At 41.9% G+C, this 20,811-nt stretch overlaps 1 protein-coding gene across 1 annotated transcript in view; it reads right to left on the bottom strand.

Moving 5' to 3' along the window:
- macf1a (microtubule actin crosslinking factor 1a) overlaps window positions 1-20,811 on the bottom strand; it is a 204,722-nt gene that overhangs the window by 56,040 nt on the left and 127,871 nt on the right. The window contains exons 45-57 of the mRNA XM_044139234.1: window positions 20,420-20,576; window positions 20,219-20,330; window positions 20,063-20,125; window positions 18,909-19,147; window positions 18,690-18,819; window positions 17,528-17,727; window positions 17,220-17,447; window positions 16,469-16,745; window positions 15,294-15,886; window positions 14,684-14,872; window positions 14,364-14,570; window positions 12,576-12,893; window positions 12,068-12,250 (exon numbers count right to left, since the gene is read on the bottom strand). Coding sequence (XP_043995169.1) covers window positions 12,068-12,250; window positions 12,576-12,893; window positions 14,364-14,570; window positions 14,684-14,872; window positions 15,294-15,886; window positions 16,469-16,745; window positions 17,220-17,447; window positions 17,528-17,727; window positions 18,690-18,819; window positions 18,909-19,147; window positions 20,063-20,125; window positions 20,219-20,330; window positions 20,420-20,576 — 2,896 coding nt within the window. The remainder of the gene's footprint in view (window positions 1-12,067; window positions 12,251-12,575; window positions 12,894-14,363; window positions 14,571-14,683; window positions 14,873-15,293; window positions 15,887-16,468; window positions 16,746-17,219; window positions 17,448-17,527; window positions 17,728-18,689; window positions 18,820-18,908; window positions 19,148-20,062; window positions 20,126-20,218; window positions 20,331-20,419; window positions 20,577-20,811) is intronic.

The following is a 20,811-nucleotide window of genomic DNA, read 5'->3' as shown; positions in this document are numbered from 1 at the left end:
TTGTTTTTCAGTTAAAATTCACCTTTTTTCTGCATTAGTGACTCCATCGTTTGCTGCTCCGCCCAGGAGCCCCGTCATCTGGTTCAGATTAAATCTGATTAGCACATCCAGCTCTGCTCCAGCCCTCCAGCATCACTTCTTTCCATTCATTCACTTACGACTCGTCAGAAAACCACACATTAGTTTGAATAATGTGTGTTCAGAAGGCGCCGACGTAGCGGCTCTGTTCGTATCGTTGCCCAGATAAAAACCGAACCGTCGAATGAACAAAACAAAACCAAGCTGTTTGATGTTCACCAGAACATCTGTGTCTGTTATTCTTCAGCAAACCACACCCAACACACACTGCAGGTTTCACCCCTTCATCCTCACAGACGAAGCTTCATCTTTCATCACTCACATGAATTTAAACACTTTGTCTCCACCTGGATTACAGTCAGATTTGAATGTTGGAGAAAACATTTAAATGGTATATTTTATTAAAATATTTATTTCTCTAATGACATACAACAGTAAGAAATGTACAGCAGATATTTGTATCCAGGCCAAGCCTCAAATAAAGAAAACGACGGAAGGATGGACGATTATCTCAAAGCTTAAAAAAACAGCAAAACAGAAACTAAATCCATCTTAACATTTATGTTTATTTAACTTAAGACCAACACTGAGCTTTGAGATGCGTTCCTCCGGGTTCTCCAGATTCAGCTGATGGAGAACCCGGGTTAAATCGGGACACTGTTGTACTTTCAGTGAATTTGCTCACCCTGCAGCTGTCTGCATCTGGAGGCCTGAAACCACTTAGTGACGCCAACTATTGACTTTTCTGGGTCGTTTATTTGCTTCAGAGGAACACCTGTCGGCGGGTAGGTTATTGTTTTTCCGTGTTTCTCTCCCACCATCTTGTTTTTTGATCTGCCCACCCTTCCTCTGTGGTTACCTGGCAGCAGGAGGATAAAAAACCGCAGCCGACATTCTCCTCCTCTCCAAACACGACTAGTTTTATATTAACCAGCAGAGCGTTTCACCTGCTGCTGCGTCTGAAAGCTTTTATTGTTCTCACACAGAAAGACAGATACAAAAACAGTTACACACTCACTCACTCACTCACACACACTTTCCTCCACCATGACGTTCATAACACGCCAATCATTCACACACACGCCTGACGGTGATAATGGCAGTTTCAGACATTGCAGATTTCTGTAGCTGATTAGCTTTCTGTGCGGGTGGGCGACTGTTTGAGTCCTTCAGTTTAACGGTAAATTAACCCACATGCACACACACACACACACGCACACACTGGTGGGCCAATAAACACTTGGCCTCGTCGAGCTCTGCGTGTTTTCATTCAGCTGGCATTCAACGTTACAGATGTGCGATTAGCGCAGGAGGAATTTTCCACATTATAAACACTTCAGAGGTCAGTTTTATGGCAGCACTTTACACCATTTGAGTGGTGTCAAGTATTTTACACAAAGTATTTTACTGTGTCCTTTGTCTTTCCTCTTTCACACACAACAGAATCACCTGTGACGTATCGTCCTCACAGGTCAGATTTCAAACCCTCTCCTCTTCCTCCAACACTTCAACCTGAAACTCCCTTTTCAGGGATCCTTCATCTCCTCTACACTCCTGTGCCAAAAGTTTCTCCTGTAACCCAATAATTCTCCTCCCTACAGCTTTTTATTAGTCATTACCAAGAATCTTAAATCCACACGACGACCTATTGTTCAATTTGATTTAAATAAATTCAGAAACACATTATTTATGCCAAGATAAAGAGTTATGGTGGACGGTGACTGGAAGCAGTCAGTCTTGCACAGACCTGGGCATTTTAAGGCCCGCGGGCCAGATATGGCCCGTTGGGCATGCCTGTCCGGCCCGCGTCCCCCCAGTCAAAACAAAACACCGTATTTTCGTGTGCATGCGACACAGCTGTCTTTTATTTTGAAAGGGCTTGACGCACGTTTATGAATACTGCGTCGTAAATGCTAACGCACAGCAACAGGTGAATACGATCCCACAAAATGTCATCTCACGGTAAAAAAGAAAAGTTGATTCAATTCTGCATTTTTAACAAGGCATGGACAGCGAAATATTTCTTTATTGAAGTCAAAGGCAAGGCCGTGTGTTTAGTTTGTGGTGCGCAGGTGGTTGTGTTAAAGGAATATAATATCCACCGTCACTACGTGACCAAACACGAGAAAGAGATACAAGAACTTTTCAGAGAAAGAGCACGTCACTGAGTCGTCTGTACTCGTAGCCAAGTTGCAAGCTCAACAAACACTTTTTACAAAACGCCTGGCATCTAGAGGAGCTGCAGTCAAGGCAAGTTTTGTCATATCCCACAAGATTGCTAGGAAGAGCAAACCTTTCTCTGACGGAGAGTATATTAAGCAGTGCTAATATGTCCTGAGAATAAAGACGCTTTTGAAAACATCTCCCTCTCCCGCCGCAAACGTAACGAGAAGGTTTGAGGACATCGCGACGAAGCTGGTGCTGCAACTGAAAGACAGCGTGAATGATTTTGAGTACCGGTCTTCCGGTATTTTTCCCTGGCTTTGGATGAGAGCTGTGACATACGGGACACTGCCCAGCTGCTCATCTTCGCGCGGGATCAATGCAGAATTCAGCATCACGGAGGAGCTGGCAGGCATGCGGTCAATGAAAGGGACAACAACAGGGAGTGAGCTCTTAGTAGAGCTCACTAGCTGCAAGACTCTTGCTAATACGAAGAAGCCTCTGACTGAAGACACTGTCATGACATGCTAACATGCTGAAGTTAGCATGCTAGCACTCAGCTAAAAACCAAGTGAGCGAGCTCTGAAGTTAGAGCAAACTCTGATATAGCTCACCAATATCAAAGCAAGCTAAGGTTTTGGCTAATGTGCTATTAGCAAAGTTAATACTTCGATAAGCCTTTTTGCTAACTTGGAAAACATTTAGCGCACTCAGCTTCCCCTAAATAATTTTGCTGACTGAGTTCTAAGATGCTAATGTACTTGGCTGTTTTGTAAACGTTTGGTTGAATAAAGTTTGACATCTGCGTTAAAGTTCTGTTTCCTCTCCTTCTCCAAGGTCTGTTACAAAGAATCCCTTCCTGAAGTGCAACCCTAACGGTCTGAAATAACAAATTAACACCTGAGGTTGATATCCTACTTTATAACACACATTGTGCTATTGACACATGTCGGGTATCAACGTGGTTGAATTTAGTGCTTAAGCATTAACCTCCACTAAATAGCATGTTAGATTAGCTCATTAGCATTAGCAAAACTAATGTTTATGATTAAAACTTTAGTGTTGGTGCAAAGCTTTAATTACAACTGTTAATGCAAATGCTCAATAAATAGCCATATGAGCTAAGGCTGAAGTAAACTGTCTCAGTCTTAGGTTAGCATGCTAATGCTCAATTAACGACTAAGCAAGCTAATGCTAATACTAGCACGGCGACACTCAGCTAAAGTGTAACACTGAAAATAATAATGAGGTTTGTAAGTCGGCTAGAAGCTCAGAAAAAAGCCACAAGATGCTAACTAGCCAAGTTTCACATGATTTCAGGAAGAAAACTAAATTTTGTAACACTGGAAGACAATAAATCTGTCAGTTTATCTGCGACTAAACTGCGATAGTCAGATCACAACTATAATACTCAAACAATAAGAGTTAAACTTGAAATTAAAAAGTATTAATGAAAACTTGAGGGGAGCTGGGTTTCCTTTAATGGCTTCATAAACAATTAAAATGCACCTTTTAAAGAAAAATGGGTGAAAAAAATCCTGTTAAATTAAGTGACAAATGTTTCCTCCTGAATTAATTGCACACATGTGACAACTAAAAACGTGCTGTGATGTTTTAACCAGCCTGAGTTCCTTTCATAATGAACATTAACTGTGTTTGAAAGGTTCGCTCAGTCAGTGAGTCGGAGTGCGGCTGAGTTTAGGTCCAGCAGAATCAGACTGATTTCTCTCATTTCATGAAGCTACAGGTCCAACAAATCCAAACCTGTGAGACTCCTGGACACATTTAGAAATAAATTTACCAGAATTTCACTGAGAACAGAGAAAAGAGAGCGAGGAGTCCGGGTTGTGGCATGCCTTTCTAATTCACAACAGCTGAAACAATCCAGAGGAGGGAGGTCAGCACGCTCCAACACACACACACACACACACACCCACACACACACACACACACACACACACACACGCACACCAGCTGAATCATCCTTATACAGGCGCACTTCAACCACACAGGAACGAAACATTGCCAATGCATGTTGCAGTAAAGAAATAAACGTGTAGGTGTGTGTGACTCATCAGATAATTCGATTAAAGAATCAGATCTAATCAGCCCTTTAGAGGCTGGAGAGATAAATACAGACATGAACTCTGAGATCTCAAAAAGTCAGGAAAACACAGACAGAAAGAGAAAATCCAGTCTGTAAACACGGCTCCCAATCGGATGATGGACGACTCGGATTAGCCGTGGAGTCGCGGGCGGGTCACTGGGTTCCGACCCGATCAAGTCCTCTGACTCCTCTCAGTCCAAATTAATCAAATCAAATAATCACTAACAGCTGATAAATGAACCGGATCATATTTTCAGGTCCTTAACTTAGTTACTGAGGTTAATCATGTGGTTTTTCCTGTTTAAATAACTTGGATTACATGGTTCATGTGAAGAATTGCAAAGCAACTCATTTGCCCTCAGCGTGCACAAAATTAAAAACTGGAACCCAAACAAAACATGAACAGCAGCAACAAACTGCATCCTTTTTAAGAAGAAAAACTTATTTTTCCTTTTAAAGTTAATATTTGCGGGATTTGTTTATAATATTCAAAATAATATTGATTATAAGGAAGTAGATGTCCATAAATTTGACGTACAACCAAAATCTGCTAACGATGGACAACGAAGACGCTTCTCTCAATTCACTGGAAGTTCAGATTGGATGCTGGAAAAAAATGGTTGCTGTGTTCAAATCATGCTAACAGAGTTAGCCCATCAGTGAAACTATTCAAGCCTGAAATAGCATTTCAATGCTAACATGTAGCAGCAGCACAGATGCACAAAATGCTAACGTTAGCACCAATCTGACGGTTGAAAACCTGACTAAAAATAATAAATACCTCGTCCATTTATGCAATAATTTAGCAGCAAAAGGGTTTTTTTTTTTTTAAAATGTTGCTTATTTATAACTAAAATGCAATTAATTAACTACAATCTTTGCAATTAACTCAATTAATTTTAAATCAAGTCCCACCACTAAAATGAAGGTGTGTTTTGTGTTCATGTTTGTAATCATTTCAGACTCATTTCAGTTCATTGCTGGTGCTTGTGCTCCCTTATCACCATGAATACCAAAGGACAACTGTAATGTTTTCAGAAATTTATGCACGTCTTTTTTTAAAAGAGTTTAAAAACAAAACAGCAGTGCACAACATTATTTATGCATCGTAAAAACTGCTGAGAAAAAATATAAACTTAACCCCCAAAAGCAGAATTACAGTACAAACAAGGACGTGCTGGAGCCTCGACCCAGTTTGACCAAACTTTTCCTCCCGTCATCAAATAGCTGCTGACGCAGTCAGAGCGGTGAAGGTTGGTGAATCACGAACCGGAGGACGGCGGAGCGCAGCGTACAGGGGGTGAAGACAGTGGAGGCGTGCAGCAGTGATTTAGTACAGGGATTTTAACAAACGTGTGCAAAACTTTGTGCGTCCTGTTCGCTGTCACCCGGGATAACCAGCCCTTCCCAGGAATGTCCATCTGCAGCGACGGCTTTACGGCCTCAAAACGCCCCCCTGCCGAACCGCCGGGGTGTTCACATCCCACCCAGAGGCCGTCAGCTGCCGCGGGACGCTGGCAGCGCTGATGTCACGCCCTAATGTGTGCCAGGGTGGGGCGAGGAGACAGCTGAGATTCCGGTTGCAACCCGAAAAAGCCTGGAATTAGAAGCATCCTCTGATGAAGAGCGCACAACTCTCATCAGCCCACGGAGCGACCCGAAATACAAACACGGATTCCTCAGTAGCACATCGGCGCAGACAGGACGGCCAAGTATAAACACGGACATGATAAATAGCTGAACTCTGAGTGGGAGATAAGGCTGTAGAATCTAATCGAGATATTTTGTGATCCTGTTGTGATAATGATTAAAAGTTATAAGAAAAGACATTACTTCATTACTTCTTTTTTTGTTTGGTAACTGCATGACAGACTGCAAACAGCCCCACAAACACAAACACGCTCTTGAGAAACATCGGCTTCTTCAGGACACCATTTATTATACCTTCTAGATCAGGTTAGGATAATTCTATGGCCTATACAAAACATGCTAATTGCACAAAATCATGTTTAGATAAGATTTTATTCTGGTCAGTTTTGCCTATTTTGAGCTGTTTTACAGCGTCTTATCATTTTAATCCAAATAAGGCGCTGCTGGCCACGCCCCCCAACCTCAACACTACAAACAGATGTGCAATTATACAAACGCACATCTTTGAAAAGCATCAGTGGAGCCTCCTGCACAACCAGCAAGAAAGCAGGAAGTGCTTTCTGGACGGTAAGTGAAAAACAAAACCCTTGTTTTTTCCAGCAGCCATTGTACAGCACATATAGCTGTAAAACCAGCTGCCCAAATGTGTTGGAGTTCCGTTGGCGTTGCTAGGTAACGATGCAGTCAAACGTGACTTAACATTCTGGAAGGTTTTTGAATCTGCTCATTTTTCTGACACCAAAAAACAAGAACTTGACCTGGTTTTAAAAGGAGTCGAGACCCAAATAGAAGAATAAAAATATCCATGAGAACACACCGGATTAAAACTAATAAATGTTAGTCATGTTTCTATTTAAACATGTTATAGTTTAACTTTCCTCGTCTGAGTCCCACTTTGATTTGAATCGTTGAGCTCTATTATATCTGATAGAGTCTCGTTTTGTTGGTGTGTTTTCACAGTGTTTTGGTGTGTGTGTGTGCGTGTGTGTGTGTGTGTGCAAGGATATGTATGTTTGGTGCAAAACAAACCAACCTTTGGGTACAAATATAGTAACTTAACCTAAATTAGACATTTTTCCCTGAATATTCCAACCCGGCTGGTTATAAAGGAATGAAAACAAAAAGATAAGCCGCCCATCTACCTCAGTAGTGTGAGATCACTGTTTACAGAGTTCAAACCAGAATGTGACAACACCACCACCACCCTAACCCCGACGACCCCGCATCCACCCACGCCCCTCATCTTTTAAAGCATCAGCATGACATCATCCCCCTGGATTTGAAACGGGTCTTTGGGGGGTGAGGAGAGGGGAGGCCTGGTCTGCTCTGGAGCCAGACAGACATGTTTAGGTTTGAATTGAGCCGAGTTGGATCGCTTTCAGAGGAGCAGGAGGGAGGCTGGGACAAAGAGAGGAGACTCCATTCAAGCACTGGACCAAATCTTTTCATCCCTGTTTTGGGAAACGTCGGCCATATTTGCTCCATTTATAATGAACAACAAGACAAATCGGCAGGAAGAGACATTTTTTACTCATATTTCTTGCTGTAGTCCTTCTATTTTTAACATTTTTTGATTTTCCTCCCATTCTTTCTCACCTCGGCTGCTTCCTCCTCCTCGGCCTCCTATAAATACCCCCCAGCCCCCAGACGCAGCCAGTGACACACCATTTCTCCATGCTCTACAAACCCTGCAGACAGTAGCCGCTACGCATTCTGCACCGGGTTGCTTTCTAACAGCCTGTCTGCTGCACGGATCAGAGAATAAATCAAAAGAAACACAACACAAACACCAGCTTCAAGACCGGATCCTCTTCTCTCATTAAAACAATCTATTTAGTGATTAAAAACAGAGCAGGGAACTTGGATAAAAACGGGAAACGGTTAATGATTTGTCCTGATTTTCAGCAGAGGAAAACGTCTTGATCCATTTCTCATTTCTTTAAGTTTTCCTTCCCAGCAGCCGGACTACTCTGTCATCTTCTCTGGGTTTTAAATCGTCTTTTTTGGGAGTTTTTCACTCAGTTTTAGTGTTTTACTCGACCATGACCAGAAGCTATTTTCAACCACATGTGAAAGCGAAATCGTTCAATCAACCCAGAGTCGATCCGACTTTGGACCGTCATATTTCAGGTGATCATCCATCAGAAGAAAGTTTTCAGCTCATCAGGAATCACCTTGCTGGAACTAAAATCCAGTTTTACGTCTGTTAAACTTTAAGTTTGGAACTTTTCTTGGATTTATTTCAGCAATGTATTAAAACTAGAACCACATTTATTTGTATAATTATTAAAAGGAAATCAAGAATTATTCTCACAGAAATACAAACATTAAATTTTGTAGTTTTCCAGTAAATCTGCTCATTAAGCAGATATTTACACATTTGATTCTCTATAGATAAACTCAACTAAAACAAACAGACATTAGCTGGTTAATTAGTAGGGCTATCTGCTCTGGTGGAGCCAGCAGTCAGCTACTTAACAGATTAAGTTTCCAGTAAATCCATAAATGAACAGGATGACCTTTGACCCCATGTCTTTGACAGATTTAGACCATAAAAACACTCTTGGTATCTTAAACTTGTTAAAAACAACTGACTCTTTTGATCACAAAATAATTTTAGTAAAATTAAATAAACATGGAATAGAAAATGTTTTAAAACAGCTGCATAACTTTATCTTAATTAAAGAGAAAAACATGTTTATTTTAATGGTCTGAATTCTAATGTGGGGTTCCTCAGGGTTCCATTCTGGGACTCTTTTTATTTCTAATCTTTATTAATGATTTAAAAATGTTTTTAATCTAGATGGTCTGAAAAGAAAAGCAAATGAATAATTTCAGTATATTTATGAATTGTTTTTTGAATTCCCCAGAGAAAATGTTTTTATCTCTTTCAGCACAAAAAAGGGAACCTAAAGATTAGTGGCATTAAAATTAAAATCTAAATTTATGAGTTATTTTTGAAGAGAAACAAACATGGAAACAAAATACTGAACTTTTTCTATTTTATGTACATTGCTTCATAAATCCAAATCCCATATATTTAAATAGTGTTTGTGGTTTTACATGTCAATAACAGCTCTCAACAATATTAGACTCAAAATACATTTAGATTTTTTTAACAGACCATCTTTGTCTTCTCTGTTAACAAAAGACAATATTTAATGTGAATTTTAATCTGGTTTTATAATTTTTTGCATGTTTTTAGCACATTTCCTCTAATATGGCCAACATTTATTAAATGTAAATGTTTAATAGGAACAAATTACCTGAATCTATTGTAGTACTGGCTCATAAAAACCCAATCGGTGCACCTCTGAGTAAGTAAGGAGAATCTGCTGAGCAGCATAAAGTTACGTTACTCAAAGCACATCTGTGAATATATTCATCCATCATTAGCTGCACCTGAAAATCTTTAAGCATGAAACTCATGAATAAACTTTTTACTCTCTCTGATCTATCAGTCTATTCATCTTCTCCGTTTCCTTTCAGCAGATCTTTATTTCTTCGATCTGTTTGTTTCCCAGCTTGTTCTTATTAAACCTCAACATTAAACATAGAAAGATGAGCAGTCCAGGCACAGCAGGAAAACTGATTTTAAATATCTAAATAAAGGGTTAAAGTGTTAGAAAAGGTTGATAAAGAAGCAGAAAATCACTCTGTTGGATTTAAAAAGGACTCCTGGGTTTACAGTCTTTGCATTCTTACTCTTATGGCTCACAAACTTGTGGATAAGTGTCCAGGATATGACATCATGCTGAGAAAAATGTGCTTTTTAATGATAGTAGCTGGACTGAAAGAGGACGCTGTGTCCTGACACGGAGCTGGAGGAACAAATTAAGGATAAATGAAGGTGACTGCAGAGAAGCTGCCTGAAGCCAGATCATTACTTCCTGCTGTCCATGTTAAATTACAGCCAATCAGAGACCAATCCCACAATGATCCACCGACACTTTTTTGGGTTCTTTTCAGCGACTGTTTTGACTGTCTTAAATAAAAAGTTATTACGCTTTTAAAGGTGGTTGCTCCTGGAAACCCAAATACCGCTGTTGAAAATGTAAACTGTAAAAAGAAATGAGAGTTTAGTAACAGACATAAACATGCAGCCGCGGCTGAGATCCAGATGGAAGGACAAAAATGCGTAAAATTTTAATTTGCGGTAAAACCAAATGTGCTGGACTTCCGCTGGGGTTGCTAGGTAACGGGTAGCACTCCATTGGCACTGCTTGCTTTCTAAAGTGTATTGGATGTTTGAACTATTAAAAGAGGCCGTTATAAGTATTTTTTATTTTTAAAGGGAGCTGAAGTGTTTACGGATTTTAGCTGTGATCCTCGTGAATATTGGTCTACCTACATGTGTTGGCGTTCACTAGCTGAACACACTAGCAGACACTTAATAGAAATGTTAAGAATCAAAGACAAAATATGAGAAATTTCTCTAATTTTCATACTATAAAACCTCATTTCTTTTTCATTTTTTCATTTCTTTTTTTATTTTTAATGCTTGTCTGATCATAAGCAGACAAGCATTAAGGCTATGATAATAAGCAACTATGCAGATGATACAGAGCTCTACATTATGATGTCACCAGGTGACCTTTGAACCCATCCAATCACTGAACAGATGCTTAGAACAGATGAATGAGTGCATGTACCAAAACTTTCTCCAGCAGAACAGAAACAAAACTGAAGTTGTTATTTTTGGACCTAAAGAGGAACGATCTAGAATTATAGATCTAGAGTTATAGATCTAGAGTCAATGCACAGCTTCAGTTATTACAACTAAAACCTAGAGATCAGGTCCGAAACCTGGGAGTAGTGATGGACTCTGACCTGAACCTTCAGAGCCACATAAAGACAGTTACAATTATTGATATTTGTCTAAGTTTTATAAAAATTAAATAAGTGACCAAACTCAAAACGTTTTCCAAAATGCAGAGTTGTGGCATTGACTTGGTGTGGAGTGCTTCAGACAACAGAAACCTCTGTGTTATCACTTCTTTGGCAACAATCTCTTTTTCATGTGCGATCTCTGATTAATGAGCAGTTATTTATTTTTTGCAGTAAATATGAAGGTTCTGTGAATGTTTTACAGATTTTCTGGACAAATAGTGTTGCATGTGGGGAACCATCCTTGATCTACTGACAAAACAAACAAATAATACAGTTTAATGGGCTTAAAGCACAGCAACGCTTCGTAGAGACGTCTGTGTCCTTATCACTCAGAGAAATGGTCGAGATGAGATAAAAGCAGCGACCACAACAAAAGCTGCACAGCTGCCTCCGCAGAATTTACCGACTGAGAACGTCGCAACCACAAGAAGAGGAAGCAAACAGAGAGACTCGTATCAAATTCGGTCTTTGGTTTGCTTCATAATTACAAGATCAAAGCGGTAGATGAGTGAAAACGGAGCAGGACACTCAGTCAACTTTTAAAACTTTTTTCAAACATTAAAAAAACTTTTCTTGTGAGAAAATTTTACTTTTTTGAGCTCTTTTAAATATTATGTTTGCAAATGCAAATTGTGACATTTAGATGAAAAGAGAGGATTACGAAACATCCTCCATCAAAGCAAAACTACTAAAATTCTGCCTTATTAAAACAATTACAGTTTGGACCAAAGTTTGAAAGCTTTGCAGCAAAACTCATTTTATGGATTTACATTAGAAACAGGAAAATCCTGAAATATGTGCTGGAAGATTTCCTGACAAACATCACTAGTGATGCTGCATCAAAGGGAGGAAAGGCAGCGTGATTCAGCCGTCTGCAGAGCAGCGCGGTTCAAACGAACAGACACAATCCCTTTAAATCAGGATCTCTGGAGGAAAGAGCTCTGCAAATACTCAGTGACGCCATTCACGACACACAAACGCAGCTGTGTGAGGAGAAGCTCGTGTTGCACAGAAGTTTACTCTGTTCATCTGTGCAGAAATGATTTCATGCTAAGAGCTAATCTGAAGAATAAAACTCCTCTGATTCTGACATGAAATAGAAAAATAAACTGTTCAGAAGGTCTAAACAAGGTGAAAAATGACCGTCTTCAGGAGCAACTGAAACCCAGCGAGTCCTACCTTGAACTCCTGCAGCTGCTGTTTGATCATCTCCACCTCTGAGCCGACCGCGCCCTGCGAGTTCAGCCCCTCTTCAGCTTTTCCCAGCATGCCTTGCAGCTCCGCCACCAGCCGGTAGAAGTCCTGGACTCTCTCTGCTGCATCCTCGATGTGAACCAGCCTGGCCTGGCCGCGCTCGCTCAGCTGGAGAGCAACGAAACAGAGATAAATGCGACGCTAAGAGACGTTCCTCTGGTTTAATGACCAATAAAAATATTCATTAAGACGCAAAATGTTTGTAACTTTAATACAGAAAAGAAACAAATTCAACAAAATGTGATTGAATCTTCTGTTTTTAAAGTAATCCAAAAGTCAGTTACAAAATTAATTGCATTTTCAGCAATAATATTTGGAATTTGTTTATTTGCATCTTTTAATGTATTTCAAATATTGTGTAAAAATACTGATGTCACTAAAATATCCGTCAGTTGCAGCTCTACCATTATTAACTGAAGAATGTTTTCCTCACCTTGCCAGCCTGGCGGCTCAACGCCTCCGTCTCCCTGCGCAGAGCCAGCAGGTCCGGCGAGGAGCCTTCCCTCCTCAACATGGAGGCGCACTCGGCGGCGTGTCCCTCCAGCTCCGTCCTCAGGTCGGACAGGCGGGACAGGAAGCTCTTCACGGCGTCCGCCTGCGACGCCAGGGAGTCGGCGTCGCGGCCGACGGGACTCAGGGAGTCCAGTTCGTCGTCCAAGTCGGCGAGGCGGGAGAAAACGTCGCGGACGTGAGACTGGACTTCGCCGACGCCCTGCAGGCGCGACTCCAGGGAGGAGCAGCAGAGTTCGATCTGATGGAGGAGGCGACGTTCAGGCCGGTTAAAACCAGGTAAGGAAACGGACTCACACACATTTCCCAGAAAAAATTCAAGAACTTTTCAACCATTTTCAAGGCACAAACTACAAATGAGATTTAAAAAAAAATACTGTTATTAATGATGTATTATGATGATATTCTATATTCTGCAGCAGAGACGATGTAAATTAAATATAACAACATTTTATGTTCTGAAATGTCTCTCACACTGACTCAACAGAACAATAATTTAACAAAACATCCCAATTTTAAAAATGTTGTTTAATGTATAAAATATAAAACAATCAGCAGGTTTTTATTAGGAATAATAAATATGATAAAAATGTTAAGGTAAATATCCTTTTTGATCAAATTAAACACTTAAATACAACATACAAAAAAATAAAAGAAGTTTTCTGGGATTAAGCAAATAAAATAAATTTTAATGATGTTAATCAACCTAAAAGAAGAAAAGTTTAGTGTGATTTAACATCAATGCATAAGAAAGAAAATATGTCTAAGAATATCTGGTTTCCACTGTAAATAATGTTTTCCAAATTTCAGCTTTTAATCTTGGAGTTTATTACAAAACTGCGCAGTGTGAATATTAAACACTTCGGAGGAAATCAAGAACTTTCCAAACCTTAAAACACCAAATTGAAATTCATCTTAAAAATAAAAAGAATCTCTACAGGAAACTTTATTTATTGTCAGGCTGAACAGTCAGAGCTGAAACTGCCAGAGTTTTCTCACTATTTTCAACACTACTGAACTGAAATTTATGGAAACAGTTTTATTTTTTAAAATCTGAAACCACAAATTATAGAAGCCAATTATGTTTTTGGAGCCTGTTCACTATTCAGCATTACAAACAAAAACGAAGAAGAAACACGTTGAATACTAAGTGATTGGGTTGCAGAAAGCAGATGCATTGCTGTGGGTTTGAATTCCCATCTTTCTGGTTTACATTTCCAGCGATGATGAAGTGCTGAATGTCCAACACCGACCATATACGACCACTGGAACAGCAGCAGCCATGGATCTCCTGCATATAAACAACTTCCTTCGCTCCGGAGTGAATAAACTGCTGAAGTTGTGGTTGCTTTCATCTGATTTTCACTGTTATGCAATAAGTTCTGGTTTAACAGGCGAGTCAGATGGGATTGGACATTAGTCCTGAGAAAAAGCTGCAACCCAGCACTGGAAATTACAACAAATATCTCAAATATGTTAGGATTTTTCTGGCAAAAAAACCCCAAAAACGTAAATTTTAAAATGAAAAACTTTAGATTTATATAGGACTGAAACGATTAATTGAATTAACTGTGATTAATCAATACTTGTTATTTAGTAATTAATTTAGTGATTAATTAATGGCTAACTTGAGTATCCAGACTCAATGAAAGGCCATTTGCTGAAAACAAATTTATATTGGAAGCCAGAAGAAGCTGGTTGTTCTCCTCACCTTATCAGTGACCTCATCATATTCCTTCTCAGTGTCCTTGGCCTGCTCCTGCAGCCTCCGTGTTCCCTCAGTGCTGCCCCCTGGAGTCTGGGGTGCGTCCTGCACCAGGCCCTGCGCCAGATCTTTGAGGTAAACCACCTGAGGCTGCAGGGAGCGCAGACTCTCCTGCTGACTCCTCAGTCTCTCCAGGCTTTTAGCGGAACATGCCTGGATGGAAATTTGTTATTTTTTAATAAACTGACAGACATGTTTGTCTTTTTAATGATGTTTAATGGAAAATGGCAGGATGGTTTATGGTTATGATCATTTCTTTCCGGTACCTGAGGTCCAAGAGCCTCCTGGACTTCGATCTGATGCTTGGCGGCCTCCAGTCTCCTCTCCACAGCCTGTCTGCCGTCCTCGAACTCCTTCAGGCGGCCGGCCAGCTCCTCCAGCTGGGAGGTCCGGTTCAGGAGGTCCTCGCTCAGCCTGTCCACCCGCCGGTTCAGCTGCGCCTTCTCATCTCGTAGCTTCAAGCAGAAAAATGTCTTTTAATAAACTGCTGCAGAAATCTGGGCTGTTGATGCAGATGGACAGTTTTTCATCTTTTATGGTTATAGCTGAAACGATTAATCGTGATTAATCGTGATTAATACATCACTGAATAAAAATTCAATCTATTTTGAATTTGAATCTAGTAATTGATTACTCGATAATACAAAACATATTTAAAAAAAAAATAAAAATTGATGACGTTGACCTTCATGGCAAAATATTTGGACAACACAGCTCTAACGTTTTTCTTTATCTTTATATAAATAAATACATAAAAAACTCCTTCCTTTTTAATTTTCTTTCTCATTTAAAAAGTAAAATGAAAAACAAAAAGCTTTCTACTTTCTTTTATTAATTTAGTTATTCCTTATTTAAAAAGTAACATAAATATCTCACCTCTTCCTCTCCGATGCAGCACTGCTCCAGCAGTTGGTCAGCTGCAGTATTAAAAGCCTCCAGCAGGGGCTGCCGTCTCTCCAGGTCCAGCGTCAGCGCCCGGGCTTTCTGCAGAGACTCGTCCAGGACAGTCGGGTCCAGCGACGGCCGGACCTCTCCGTCTTTCTGCTCGCACTCGGCCAGCCACGGCGTGAGCTCGGCCCGGTGCTGCTGGTACGTCTCTGCTTTGCCCAGCGAGTTCTTCAGCCGGGTCTCCCGCTCCGCGATCCGTTGGTTCACGCCCTCCCAGTCCTGCCTCAGTGAAGCCAGGCGGGCCTGCAGAGCGGCGCGCTCGTCCGCGGGCAGCGTGGCGAGCAGCGACACGCCCTCCGCCTGGATCAGCTCGTAGGAGCCCCGCTGGCTGGCGACGCCGCGCTGCAGCTCCTCGGTCTGCGCCAGCAGGGAGCGGATGGCCTCGGGGCGGCAGGGCAGCGAGTCGGAGGGGGATTGTTTGGGATCCGACTGCCTGTCCAGCCAGGAGCGCAACTCCTTAAACATCTGCTGGAACTGCTGCGTGGAGGACAGAGCGGCCTGGAGCTGGGTCAGGCCGTCCGCTGAGGGGAAGGAAAGCAGAGAGCGGGCTTAAGTCATAAACTCTGACGAATCATTTCAGATACATTTATATACGTTTAATGTTGAGGATTTGTTCTCTTTTCTGCACAAATTGTTTTGCTTAATTGATAAGTTAACAGAATTAAAAGTAAATTGAGTTGTAATATCGAGTTACATCACAGGGTGGCAGTGCTTCCCCTGAGACTAGTTTGATAATCCTCACAAATTGGAACTTTCTTCATGTATATATTTTTATCATATTGGTAACGTCCATTGCACAATGAAAGAAGAAATAAAAGCCCAATAGATCTGTCTTCAAAACTCGCAATTATGACTTTAAAACTCTAAATTTTCACAATTGTAGCAGGATTTAAACCTTGGGCAGGAGTGTAAGAAAACTGAATTGTGGTGTAATACTAAGCTACACCATAGGGTGGCGTAGTGTACCTGTTCTTCTGTTAGCATGTTGGTGCTAGCATGGTTAGCATCTTGCTGGATAAAGTCAGATTTATTGTGCTTAGAGCTGCTGGTTTATGTTTAAGGTTCCAGTTTGTATTTTAAGATGAACGACGGTGGATCCAGACCTGCTCTCTCCTCTAGGCTCCTCAGCGGCGCGCTGACACTCTCCAGCCGCTTGCTCAGCTCCTCCTTCAGGTACGGCTCGGCCACGATGGCGCTCAGCTCCCCGCAGAGCCTCTCGGCCTCCGATAGCTCGCCACGCCGCCGCTCCAGCTCCGTCCGGATCTCTCCAGTTTCCTGCAGTTGGCGCTTCAAAGCCTCAGGCTGGGCGCTGAGCGAGGCCTGAGCATCCAGCCTCTCGCTGAGCGACGCGATGCTGGAGGACAGATCCTTAAGCAAGGCCTGCAGAACAGAAGAAGTCTCTAGATCACCGGACTGGACATGGCCCATTAGCCGCTAAAGCTAGCAACGCATTCCTGCAGGCGCCATTACTATGAGACATATCAAACCTTTCTTTTTCATTGAAGGTTGAGAAAAATGTTCGTAGCACCATAATTTACCATCTATGTTTCTATAAAATGTGGCTTAAATTATGTTTTAATGCATAAAATATGTAATCTCCCCGGATGGAAGTGGTGTGAACATCAGCAGTCGTTTAGCTAGTTGCTTGTCTTATTTTAATGTTAACTGAACCGAAACAAACCGAATTACACAGAACATGTTCATGTTAAGGTTGTCAAAGTCAAGTTAACATAACTGGTTAGCTTAACTAGATAGTATTTAAGCTAGCATACCTGACCTTCTATCCACTGTCTTTATATATATAAATGTAATTAAAACTCTTCGGCTGCTCCAGTCCACAGAAACCAGTCATACCTGGTATTTTTCACTGGTTCCCTGAGCCTGATCGATGTGACTCGACCTCTGAGTCAGCCGGCCGGTCAGATCCTCCCACTGCTGGGAGATGGAGCCCAGTTCTGTCCGGACCTCCTCCAGGTCTTTGGGGTCCTGAGCCGAGTCCCCGGTTTGAGAGAGGATTCCCTCCGCTGACTGGGTCAACTGGTCAAACTGGGGCCGCCGCGTGTCAAATTCCCGTAGCATAAACTGGAACAAACAGTGAACTCCATCAGTGATGCTTGGAGAAGAATCAAGATGGCGGCGGCCTGCAGTTCGTCACCTCTTACCTGGACTTGCTGCTTCTGCGTGTTGAGCATGTTGGGGTCGATGCTCAGGGGCCCCAGGACGCTCATCATCAGCTCCTTCTCTCTCAGCCAGGGGCCGAGCTGATTGGCCGCCGAGGCAAAGCTGCCCAGCCGGTCGACGCACGTCTCCAGCTCCGTCTGCCGCTGAGCTGCCGTCTGATTGGCCGTCTGCCAGCGGGAGTCTGAGGAAACAATAAACACAAATCAGAATATATCACAGGTGACCTATTATCATTCCTTGAACAGGTTCGGCTAGGTCTATGTCCTGTACAAAACATGTTCATTGGATAATGAGATTTTAGTCTGCTCAGTTCTGCCCAAGCTGTGCTGTTTTTGGGCCTCTGTCACTTTAAATGCCCACAACTCAATGCTCAAACTCAAAAGTGAAAATGGCTACAAACAGCACAATTAAACAACTGTACACCTTTGAAAAGCAGAAGTGGAGCCTCCTGCACAACCAATAAGAATGCAGCAAGTGGTTTCCAGATGGTAAGTCAACAACAAAACACTTGTCTTTTCCAGCAGCCATTGTCACAGCGGTAAAACCAGCTGACCAAACCTGCTGGAGCTCTGCTTGGGTTGCCAGGTAATGGCGGAATGCAGCTGGGGTTGCTAGGCAACAGGGCTGGCTGGGCTGATTTGTGACCTTAATTTCCAGAGTTCATTTTCCACAAATCGAAGTTCACCTCAACCGAACTGAGAGCGAGGTTTGCAGGCAGACCAGAGTTCACTTTCTTGGTCCGATTAAGAATTCACAACTTCCCAAACGAACCTGGCTTTTTAGAAAAATGGACTGAAGTTTGATTAAACCAAACTAAAAGGTGCTGGTGTGAATGCACAATAAGAACCAGCGTTTTATGAAATAAAGCAGTCTGCCTTCCTGGATTTCCCAGTTCTGTTCTGGTTAGGTTACAGAAAGCCCTGATAAAAATATCCAGCCTGAGTGAAACAGCAGCTCTGACAGGAAGAAGTCCCACTCACTCCCTGGACAGGATCCACTTCACTTCCTCTCACCAAAAGATGAGCAAAGTTTTCTTCTTCAGGTTCCAGTTTCAAAGCTGAGTTCATCACATGCAGACTCAAGCACTAATCTTTTGTAGATTTGAATAAAGAATAGAGATCAACGATAAACAGCAGAACGCACCGATCTCCTGCAGCTGCTGCCTCCAGCCATCGGCCTCGGGGGAGTCGGGATTGTCTGCGATTAGTTTTCTCAAAGTACTTTTCAGCTCCTCCACCTTTCCTGAATGCTCAGCCAGCTCTGAGAGCAGAGCCTGAAGGACAACAGTTACGAGATTAACTTTCACCACACGGACCCATTTAAATCCTTTTTTAAACAGAGAAAAGCTTCTAAATCCTGGACCTTGTTTTGTTGGGCCTGAGCGCGCGCCACCTCGGGTTTGGACGGGGAAGTCGTCTGTCCCAGCGTCAGGCTTTTCTCTCGGTCGCTCAGCCAGCTCCTGAGCTCCTCCGTGTTCTGCCGGGCCTTCTGCCGCAGCTCCAGAGAGGCCTGCTGGCGGCCCAAACGCTCCTTTAGCTCGCTGCCCAGAGCGTCGTAGCGAGCGTTCACGTCTGAGACGGACACCTGCAGCTCCGTCAGATCTGAGAGTGAAAACACAGAAATCCAATGAGCTGGAGCTGGTGAGAATTCAAAAAAATTATTTAATTGTGTTAAAATTCTAAAATCAAAAGTCCACAGATAAATATTTAGAAACTAAATGGCTATAATTGTGTTACTAAATCAACCAAAGTTTAGCTGAAGTTTGATATTTTGGCTCCGTATCAGGAGCCAATCTATATTAAATAAATAACCTCCTGCGGTTCTGTTGAAGTAATAAACTTCATTTCCACATTTAAACTCAAACTTCCTGATACAAACACAAAGTTTTGATGTTCCCTGTAAATCTAGTTTTTCAGCAATAAAAATGAAAATATGACTGGATTTAAAGACAGAACTTAAATGTCAAACTGTTTATCATCTTCAGCAGCTGCAGCAGCTGCAGTCTAAGATTACATCCAGAAAACAGACATTTTATTCCAACATTCAAAGCTTCTGTCATCTGACAGAATCCTTTTAACATTCAGACCAGATTTAATCTATCGGAAAACTTTTCTAGATGATTTCTACATCTGCAAGTCCTGAACTGGTGTGATAAACGTCAGAGTCTCTTACTGTAAACGCAGACGCTTCTCTGAACTTCAGCATCTTTACTGGGTTCCAAGGAAAATAAGACAACTTGAGGTTTGGAGTTATTTTAACCTAGTTTAAGAACCACAGATTATATTTGTAACATAAATTAAACCCTTTTTTGAGCAGCATTAGATTTCTGTCTTTCATTAATGGACATTTTATGGAAAAGTTTTATGTTTTCTTTTATTCTTCAAATTATCCTGGAAAATTAAAAAGCCAATTCTCTAAATTTCCCCACGTTTTCAGACACAGTTGGATTAGATTTAGTTTCTGCAGCAGATTGTGGTTTCATGCTGCAGGATGACCTGACTGGCTGGATGGCTCACCTTTACAGGTGTGGATGCCGTTCACGCTGCTGGGACCGGCAGAACCGTTGATCTGAGGAACTCCTGCAGAGCAGCACAGAGGAACGCCATCAGAGGAAAACACATTCTCAGTCCTTTTTTCAGAGCAGTTTTGTTCCTAGCTCCATCCATCTTTACCAGTTTTGGTCTGAGGAGCTGTGATGTCGATGATGAGCGACTCCAACTCAGAACCGGTCTTGTTTAGGTCTTGGATTCTGGATCTTTGGGATTCCCAGTCATTCAGCAAGTCCTGAAAGCAGAAAGGCTTTTCCTCATTATTCATCCAAACATCGGTGACACCTTGAAGCTCCTGAAACATTTTGGCTTCTTATTGCACACCTGCAGCTGCTGGACGCGCCTCTGCAGACCCTCGGTGTTGAGGTTGGCCTCCTTGGAGGGCAGCTGGTCCTGGGCCGTCTGCAGCCAGCGGACCAGGGAGCCGGAGAGGCTGCGAAACTGGTGGAGCTGCTGCTCACAGGCCTGGACGGCAGCAAACCTGACAGCAAACAGGAGACAAAACCGTATACATTAATATTCACATAACAGTTCTTCATTCTCTGTAAATACATCCTAAATGGCAGATTTAGCTTCACCTGGTTCAAATTCTGTAAACAAAAACTCAGACTAAGAATCTTTCTATAAACATTTATTAAAATCCAAAAATAAAATCATTAGATTATTCTCTACACTTTGTTGATGTTAAGTCAGAAAGGGCACCGCCTCTCCCCGTC

The sequence above is a fragment of the Gambusia affinis genome, linkage group LG14 (assembly GCF_019740435.1).
Source record: "Gambusia affinis linkage group LG14, SWU_Gaff_1.0, whole genome shotgun sequence".
In the NCBI taxonomy this organism is placed as follows: Eukaryota; Metazoa; Chordata; class Actinopteri; order Cyprinodontiformes; family Poeciliidae; genus Gambusia; species Gambusia affinis.
The sequence above is the reverse complement of the archived record's forward strand: the minus strand, read 5'-3'. Positions and strand labels throughout refer to the sequence as shown.